This window comes from Leuciscus leuciscus (genome assembly GCF_965113295.1).
Source record: "Leuciscus leuciscus genome assembly, chromosome: 10".
Classification (NCBI taxonomy): Eukaryota; Metazoa; Chordata; class Actinopteri; order Cypriniformes; family Leuciscidae; genus Leuciscus; species Leuciscus leuciscus.
The window spans coordinates 36,345,543-36,355,450 of record NC_138734.1 but is presented as its reverse complement, the minus strand read 5'-3'; the positions used below and the strand labels follow the sequence as shown (position 1 = coordinate 36,355,450).

At 36.8% G+C, this 9,908-nt stretch overlaps 1 protein-coding gene across 3 annotated transcripts in view; it reads right to left on the bottom strand.

The window, feature by feature from the left end:
• Positions 1-178: 178 nt before the first annotated feature.
• zc3h18 (zinc finger CCCH-type containing 18) overlaps positions 179-9,908 on the bottom strand; it is a 48,200-nt gene continuing 38,470 nt past the window's right edge. For 2 of the 3 annotated variants that reach the window (XM_082182470.1, XM_082182472.1), the window contains exons 14-20: positions 6,331-6,441; positions 6,045-6,241; positions 5,616-5,806; positions 5,432-5,531; positions 5,155-5,251; positions 1,419-4,747; positions 179-870 (exon numbers count right to left, since the gene is read on the bottom strand). In XM_082182470.1, coding sequence (XP_082038596.1) covers positions 4,522-4,747; positions 5,155-5,251; positions 5,432-5,531; positions 5,616-5,806; positions 6,045-6,241; positions 6,331-6,441 — 922 coding nt within the window. In that variant the 3' untranslated portion in view covers positions 179-870; positions 1,419-4,521. The remainder of the gene's footprint in view (positions 871-1,418; positions 4,748-5,154; positions 5,252-5,431; positions 5,532-5,615; positions 5,807-6,044; positions 6,242-6,330; positions 6,442-9,908) is intronic. The other variant, XM_082182471.1, reaches the window with a different exon arrangement.

Below are 9,908 nucleotides of genomic sequence, written 5' to 3'. Positions count from 1 at the left end.
GAATGGCAAGTACTGTAGGCTAATGAAAACATTTATTTAATTAGCTCTGCGTAAAGACACTAAAACAAATGGTACAATAATTTATAAATAAGTTTACTTAATATACTATATTAACATTTATTTACAAAACAGTTATATATATATATTCAGGGTGAAATATGATGAAACAATGAACGAATTAAGATCAGAATAGATTTTATTCAACATAATACCATTTGGACAAATTGAATTTTGGACAAATTGCAACACATTTTATCATCATCACTGAAATAAACTTGATATAACTATTCCTGTCATTGACAGAGTTATAAAAGGACAGCAATAGGCACAAGATCAAAAGTTCACATATTTGCATAATTTACACAAAAGTTAAATAAACAATAAATAAGTTATTATTATATAAATAAATAATGTCGTAAATAAAGTAGTGTTTTACAATAATACAAATATATCTTCCTTTCAAGAAAGACAATGTTAGTTAATAAGTATTAAAAACATGTGACACATGCAACCTTTTCAGCTTATTCATATAAGCATATAAAAAAAAAAGAAGTACCTTATCAAAAATTGCATTTTAAAACAAACACGACATGGTACATGAGACTCGTCTCTACGGGTTTGGTTTATATTGTCCTGTCTTACTGGCGAGGGACCACACAGGTACAGGCCACAGTCACTAGCACATGTTCATACTCTAAAGAGTATTTGCTCGGGTCAGATGGGCATGGGACCCTCTTCAGGAATAACTGAGATTTCTGGACGGGCACAGAGTTGTAGGTCATGTTCTCAACCCCGTTAATGATGCATCCTTCACACAAACACTTTGCTTCCTCATATGATTTGGGGTACATATCTGGCTTGTGCACAATGCTGAAAATACAACAGATAGAAAGGCATTAGTCTTGTAGCAGGTAACAAAATTTGGTGAAATTCAATAGATAATACATATACACAACTGTTTTATTGTATAATGTTGTATTGTTATTTGAACACTACAGAACAGGCTTAATAACAACTCCGCCCACTATAAAAAATTATATGATCAATAAGTTAAGACAACGTATATTTTTACATGGCTTTAACTCATCAAAATAAGTTAACCAATTTTTCACTTTTTTTTTTTTTTTTTGTTACACAAGATTCATCAAATGTTTCAGTTTAATGTAATTTAAGTTGAAATGACTTAAACATCCAAGTAATTTGTACTTAATTTTATTTTCAACATTCATTTTTGTTATAGGTATAAATTAAGCCAAAATAAAATAAATTAGCAGCACATGAGGCATTGTATGATACATATATATGGTTGAGATTATATGGAGGCTGGTTCGATTACGTAATTAGCAATGCTTCACTGCTGAACAGTGTTCTGATTTCTCTGGTAATATTAAATAGGTGTTAGCGAGAGCTATATTCACCTTGTCCGCCAGGGGGAGAGTGAGCGCTCACTGATGTGTGATAAAGACTGAGCGGCTTTCTCGCAGGAGTCCGCCGCGTGACCGGTGGCCTTCAGATGCCGGTGTCCGGCGGATGAGAGAAAAGCGTCGAGTAGCTTGTTGTGTGCCTTGATGAAACATCCCATATTTTTTCCTTCCACGATGTTCTCCGACAACAAGACAAATATTCCAAAAAACAGCGGAAACTGCAAAGCAAAGAATAAATAAGTAAAATTAGCAGGGTGTAACATCAATTTCTTTATGAGGAAAAATATATATTTCATAGGTTACGATTAAATGTATTAGGCTACTTTGTAACATATGGATCTACTTAAAACAGTTTTCTACTTACCAACATAATTTGATTAGACTTTATTATTAGGCTATTGTCAAAACTCAAGAGTGATGCTTCAGATCAATGCTCAGGTTGGCCTCAGAACTGTTATTGCCTTCATGCAGTTTACGCTATTTATACTATACTCACCTGCTGTCCATTACCGGGGAAAATCCGAGTCTATGAGGAAATAGTAATAAATATTTACTTCCGTGCTTCCTCTTTCATATGAAGCGCTATTTACAAAAGCATCTTGAAAAAAATCCTTCAGACCTTCACTTTTTTTCTTTTTTTCTATTCATTAGCAGCTGTAAAACGATTTCAGATATCAACTCAAATGAGAGTATCGCGATTTGAACTTTTAAATATGAATAATATGAAGAGAAATTAGGAATGTTTCTGCTCTCATCACCTGAAGTGACAAGAAAACGATTTCATTCATTAAAACGCGGTACTTCAGTCACTTATAGTTGTACATTCTATCTTATTTGATAGGAAAGGGGAGATGTAAAACTTAAACTTTTATAAAAAAAAGAAAAACCATCCTTTAATTATCAGCTCCATTAATATTGTTAAAAAAGAAGTGATGCAAGACAAGCCTAAGACATCTGTTAGTCATATAAAACATTTTCCAAACTTACCCTGCATTTCATGATAAGGCTATATCATTAATAAGGAGAGATATTAGCAATATTCAGATAAATAAAATTTCCCTTTTTCTGTGCATTTTGTGACCTTTTCAAATCCCTGGAACAGTGAATGTGGAGATAAATTGTGGGAGCCCCCCCTGGATGTTTTGGACATGACAAAAGAGTCCTTAATAACAGGTCATTCATTAACTAAAATGAGCTTTAGTAGCAGTTTTCTGTGGGGTTGCCATCACGGGACAAGACCAAGTGAATTTCCCAACATCATGATCAGCCGCTCAGAAAAACATCTCCCCAGGAGTCCCCTAAGCTTCATGCATAAATTCTATACGTTCTATGGAGAATGTGAAACTGATGATTCAATCACACAATGTGACAATTACATCAACATTTAGACACTATAATAACCAGCACTTTTCTATTAGTTTGAAATAACTGGTGTTCAGAACAATATGTATTAAATATTCTAATATTTATTAATTAAACTTTATTTATTTATTTTTTATAGTTAACTTTTTACTGCTTCTGATTTATACAAATACCCAATTATTTTTTTGTTTTTATAAAATAAAAGGGAAAGTAAATCAACTCAAAGATAAACTCCTTCAGTAATAAAGATAAAATTGTGTTAACAATAAAGGACTTGAGAAAGAGGAGTATAAAGAGGCATCACCCATTAACAAAACCATACTGGTTAGTCTGGAGTGGCTTAAGTGTAGATTAATGGTGTCCACCAACCACAGGATTGACTTTGTAGTTTCTCTATATGCCGAATCCATTCGGCTTGCAATTATTCGAGGATTTAAGCATTTAAAATAGGTGGATTTGGGCATTTTTTAAGCTCCCAATAATTTGAAGCCAACAGCATATTATATTGTGTTCAGCCGCACTGGCACTCAATGACACTTGTGCACCACAGTGATTTCATAATGGTGTAATCATTAAAAGTGACTCATGAAAGAATGTGGGCGCATCACAGAAGTGTGTTGCAGATTATTTAACTCTTACAACTTGTGACGTAAAAATGTACAAACAAAGGAAGATGAATAATGTTCCAACCCTGTCAATGAGTGATCTCACTAATTTGCGTTACGTGTTGATACTGAGCTGCAGGAGAACGGCGGAACAACAAACAGAGCCAAGTAATCAAATAAAAGCACGCAAACGGATGATGCAGATGTGCACATGCTCTGCAGAGACATACGTGCACAGGTAGGGGAAAGTCCTCCATTACATGTCATCTTCCCATCAGAGAGGAACAATTTCAACAGATTTATTCTCTTTATCAAAATAGTTTATTTAGAAGCTTTTTTTCCTGTCACAAAAAGCTAGACGGAATTATTCCTTATCTCCAGGTGTCCCCATTGCAGCCTCTCACACCTTCAACTAAAAATGAGGGACAAATAAAATGGAGGTTTTCACTTGAAAAGCTAGGGGAGGGGGGAGAGGGAACAATGCAGAATCTTAAAAAAAGCAATACTTCACATCACTGTCATTGGTTCTCTAGGATCATACACTTTAAGCAACAGGTATTGTATCATCTGGCTTTGTAGTTGTACATGATGAAAAACAGTAATGGCTAAACACATGGTGGCGGATACACAAAATCATCAGTTAAGGTGGACTTTTCAGACTGTAAAGGCTCTGAAAAAAAACAGTTCTAGATTCTGATTGAGTAGGACCGACGCAGACGCATCCAGGATGGTCCAAACACTTTAAGTATACGCCTGTCCACAGTAACTCGCCCCATAAAATAACAGGAGTGAGGAAAAAGCAACTAGAATATGAGAGAAGGGATTGTGGCAGGATGAAGAGCAAAAATTAGCACTGAATGTACAGGTTTTTTTTTTTAATCTTTGAGACTACAGTAAAGATTCCATCCTCCTGTGAAAACAAACGAGAACAGCGCCACTTCTCAACTTTATCACATCGATATAAAATCTAGACAACCTCTCTCTGAGGGCAAAACAAGCAGAAATGTAACTGCGGTCTCTTTTCCCTAGGACATTTATGCGAGACATCCTTAAGAGTTCAGAACGGCAACCATTTCTGGCAAACACTGGGCAAAAACGGATGTCCCAGAAGTTGGATGATGCCAGGTTTATTATTTCCCAGGGATTTTTGCCCTTTTGCGGGCTATGGCGTCCTCGACAGCCTTTAGCTGTTTTAGCAGCTCCTCGCGGCGAGAAAGGGTGCTGCTCGGCTTGCCTGAGCCAGAACTAGAAGCGGAGCCAGAACCGGATCCAGCCCCTGGTGCAGGAGGTTTACCCGCAGACACGGCAGCAGGGCCTTTCCCAGAAGACTTGGGTAGAGGAGATAGAGGACGCTTCCTGGAGAGAGAAGAATCAAGAGTTACGAACATGGGATATTTTTAAATCTTTAGTCTTAGTCACACAATGATAAAGCTTTTGTTATAAAACACCTTGATCCATCATGCACATAAAAAGGGAACTAAAGAGGACCAAACATGGGGATTTTTTTTAATAAAAGCTGGACTAATAATAACAACAATAACTCAGAGTCACTGCTCAACTTAAAAGAACATGAGACATCTGCACGTTATCTAAACAAACATACCGTATCGAGGGCAATTAATAGTTCTTATGCAAACAAATCAAATGAATACATTTACATACAAGCAAAAACATTTTCAGACAAGAGCTTATCAATTGATGGAAATCACCATATATTTGAAGGGATATTCAGAAGTGTGACAAAAGAAAGTGGCAGTGGGTACCTTTCTCCTTGTGGAGGCATGGGCCGAGGACCCTGGCCTTTAGGCCGATCCATTCTGGGAGACAACGGGGGTCGCCCAGGCATTCTCCTGTCTCGACCTATGGAGAAATCAGAGAGTGATGCATGAGGAACCGAGAGAGCAGATTGCAATGTGGTGCACCTCTTATTTCTAGACATCCTTTGAACAAAGAGCTTAAGCACTACAGTATCTGCTTGGATATCATATTTCTGGAGGGGTTTTCTAATGGACAGTAAAGGTGTTGTGTTGTGTTGTTTACCTCTGTCAGGTGACAGCGCTATCCTCTTGCTGAGAGGCGAAGGGGGTCGCTCTTTATCGGCAGGAAAGTACCTTTTCCTATTGCCTCTGTCGGTTTGCTGCTAACCAAAGAGGAATAAAGAAGTCATTGATCCATCACGCACTCAACACGGCTGCTTGAACGTGAAATTGCCTTCCCCATTTACCTTGTTTAACAAGGTGAGTTTGATGTCCTTGTGAGAGCCGTATCCTCCTGGAGGCCCCATAGGCGGCGGGTGCATGGGGTGACCTCTGTTCCCAGATCTAGGCATGCCGGAGCTGGTTTTGGGGGGGAGACCAGAGGGGTCCACTCGTTTCCGCTCATCTCTGAAAGGCTCTTCTTTCTTTGGCGGTTTTCCTTGAAAGGACACACAAGAGTTACCTATTTTAGTTAAATGCAACATTTCAAATTTTTATTTAAGTGTTTTTTTAGTTTTTAATCTTATATTTATATTTAATTTAAGTTTTAATTCAACTAAAGAAAAACAAGGTTTTAGTTTACAATAACAAAATTAAATGTATGGCCTGTTATAGAGTCATACTTAAAAAAATGCGACAAATGCTCATCAAATGTGATAGTCACTTAGCCACAGTACCTCTTTCTTTGTTGGGCCCCCTGTCCCGTGGAGGGCCCCTTTCTTTGCGGGCATGGCCCGGAGTGGGTGATCGGGAGCTGGCGGAAGACACGGGGCTGGCCAGGTCAGCGTACATGTCATCCGAGTCAGCGCTCCTGACCGAGCTACTGCTGGAGGAGGCAGACGATACAGATGACACGCTACTGACCGACAGAGACCTGCGAAACCACACAGGCATTCTGTTATACCACGATATTTACATTTGAACTCTTCAATGAAGACTCTACTGTCTGTGTGCATCCCATACCTAGACTTGTGCGATCCCGAACGGGAGCGGGAGAGTGAGGCGGAGGAGGAATGGGATTTTGAGCTGGAGCCAGAAATACTGCTGCCACTTACACTGCCGCTCACTGTTCGCCTGCAGGAGAAACAGACAGAAAGCGAGAGAGAGACAATCAAATGTTGGTCAAGCACTGGAGACAGAATTAGCATAGTTAATAAATGGTGCAGTTTAAGAACAAACCGGTTCTTACAGTTACAGACTTTGGTTGGAATATGTCACTGAATTAACTGTTCTGAAGCTGTCAGGAAAGTTCCTGAATCAACTATCAAGACCTTTATTTGTCTTGAGGGGCGATTAGTTTTGCTGCAGTAGCAAAGAAGTTAACATACAGTACATGACAACAAAGCAACAACATCATTGAAAATAAAATACAAGATCAGACAAATGGATAAATGAATACCACAAACATTTAAAGTTTAAGTTCAGTATACCTTATGTGCAGACGTTACCTCTTTTTTACAGAGTTAAGCAGAGAAATAGCAGAGGGTACAAAGGAGAATTTATATCTATTTGTTTTGGCGGATGGCTGACTAAAGCGGGAACCAGAAGGCAGCATCGTAAATTCTGCATGCAGGGGGTGAGAACTATATCAGACATGATGGAATCAGCCTTTTTAAGTACATGTCTATTGTACAGTTCAGTTAGTTTTATCCGCTGAATCCCAATGATTTTGCTGCTAACTTTATTTACCCATTGCTAATGTGTTTTTCCGTTTTAAACTAAGAGAAGCATACCAGCAAATGCACGAGTTGCCTGTTTCTGGTCAGTGTCCCGGTAGAGGGACACTTGTCACTTTTTTTATTCCCTTATCACATATTTTAGTAATCATCATAAAATCATATAAAATTCATCCAGTGAAAACATATTGAAATTGTATATTGCTTTCCCATGGAAACAGTATTTTAAAACCTTTTAGCTGGCTCAATTTGTGTGATATTAACTTGGTTAGATAGGCTTTGATTTTAATAGCAATTTTAAAGTCCAAATTATTTTGTAAAAATTATATTTTGTATAAAATAAATGTTTAGTTCTACTTTAAAGTAAACAAACTTTTTACACTTTCATTTTCAGATTTTCACTTCTGCAATAATCTGCTAAATTGTCTTGTTTAAAAAGACACCAAACTTAGGGTGGGTCAGTATTACAAAGCATGAATTACAACCATTCAAGTTCCGATATATTCTCACAAAAGGGTGGTGACGGTTTACAGTTTAAGGTTCATTCAGACAACAGAACATTTCTGTAATCATTACAAATCCGCAAGTGAAAAATCCAAAGCAAAGGGAAGAACATACAAAGCATCCTTCTTCTGCGTGTCAACCGAGAATGTTCCTCTTTGACGATAACTATGGACAGTACAACATACATATTTGAAATGGAAGCCAGTTCTCATAATTAAAATGAATTTACAGAGTATGTCGAAACAAAATGGTAACAGACACTACATACTTCCTAAAAAGAAACATTTCAGCACACATCAATTATTTTACTAGTTATATACAATACCATTCAAAATAAAATGTAAATTAATACTATATCATTGTCTATATCATTGTCTTCTGTATATCAGAATAATTCATAATGTCATCGCGTTCATGATCAGACGTGCTGCTGTATCAGTGTCTTTATTTGCCCATATATCATCTGAAGACGATGAAATATGTGCGTATTCACGGTGCGGGTTCATGTTTGGAGAACTAGAGTGAATGAAATTTGTCCATAAAAACTATGAACTGGCAGTGAGTTCATGAGCGATATCCGCATTGCTTAACTTTTTGCGCCGGTCCGTGCAGAAATATTTTTTTAGGTTTATCTGATAACATCTCTGTTTATCTGTTAACAAAAATGTGTTATAGGTTTCATGAGCCTTTAAATTGTTCAAGGATTTACCCTTTTTCCCTGTTGCGTTATAGAGCTGAAACATTATATAACCTTATACACCCTAGTTTTTCACATCACCCCAGCATTTCAAAACGACATATTGAACAATCCAATCCGGTTCAGTTTTTTAGGACGAGGTGTGATTTCTGAGCGCTAATTTTTTCACCATTTTAGAGTGGTGGATAATAAGGCAAAAATCTTGTAGACATGGCCAATTAAACCCCTAACAACCACGCACAATACCCAACTTCAGAGCAAGAAATTACAGGTTTTACATGGGCAAGCACCAGCCACATATCAAGATGTATCAAATGTGTCCTACACGCCAACTGCATTTGGCCAAATGCCATGACATAACGAAGTTATGATAACGATGACAAGTCAACAAAAGCTTCTTTGTGCTGAGGCAGTATAACCAACGGGACAGGAGATTTTCCTGAACACCCACACAGGGTATTCCACATCCACAGTGAAACTTCACTCTCACTGCTACAGATCACAGAACTGATCACATGCTGCTTCCCTATGCTGAAAAATGCCCTTCTAGACACACTCTCTCTTTCACACACTCAAAAACACAAACATGCCGTGTTCAGCCTAGAACACTGGTCACTGGGTAATGGGTTCAATATGCAAATACACTCGAAACGCAAAATGTAAAAAAAACACAACAAAAACAAAACAAGCACACTTTCAAGCTAGAGACAAAACCTCCAGCTGTTATGATGATGCAATCCTTGAACCTTAAAAGAAAAAGTTCTACCACTATTTATTACTAACCCTCATGTAAATTAAAATAAATAAATAAAAGCTAACTAATTATAATATATATATATATATATATATTACACATTATTATATAAATTATGAATGAACGTGATAGGGGTCTTGCTACAAGTTTTAAAATGACAAAATGAATAATACAAATAATAATAATAAATACCTAAATTATCAAAAACTACCAGTCAAGACGACCACTTTTAATGTTATGGTGCTTTTTTTTGGCATTTTGGAGCTTGACAATCCCAGTCCTCATCACCTCATGTGGGTCACATTTTGTGTTTAACAAAAGAAAGAAACGTGTAAATGTTTGGAATAGTGTTAAAATACTGGAATTTCCAACTTCGATACAATACTTTGAAAAATATTGATATTCGATACCACAGAGAAAGTCATTTTTTGGCCAAATTGTGATAGGCAATTATGCTATGAGGCTAACGATATATATCGCCATACAGGTAATTTATCATCTCAAAATTTGTTGATAATTTGTGAAATTTAGTTGTAATAGCTTACAGCACAGGGAGGCTTTATTTGAATCGCTGAACTCCATTTACAAAAAAAAACACATGTAAACAGTCGGTAATAAAGTAAAGACAAATTGCAAACAATAGCACAAATAAATACATTAGAATAAAGAGAGACATGAAAAAAACATGGCTTTAAGTTTTTTCCAGGTAGGTCTAACAGTAGTATTCACTAAGAAATACTACAGAAATGTAAGTAATCAAATGTAAAATTAATTCATTTAAAAAATGTAACCGATTAATGCTTAAAATTAAACTTACAAAAGTTATTAAGTCAAGATCAGAGATTGATTTTCTTTGTCTTTTTTTCTTTGCTTAACCTGACAGACAGCATTAGGAATATTAGGCTGCGGT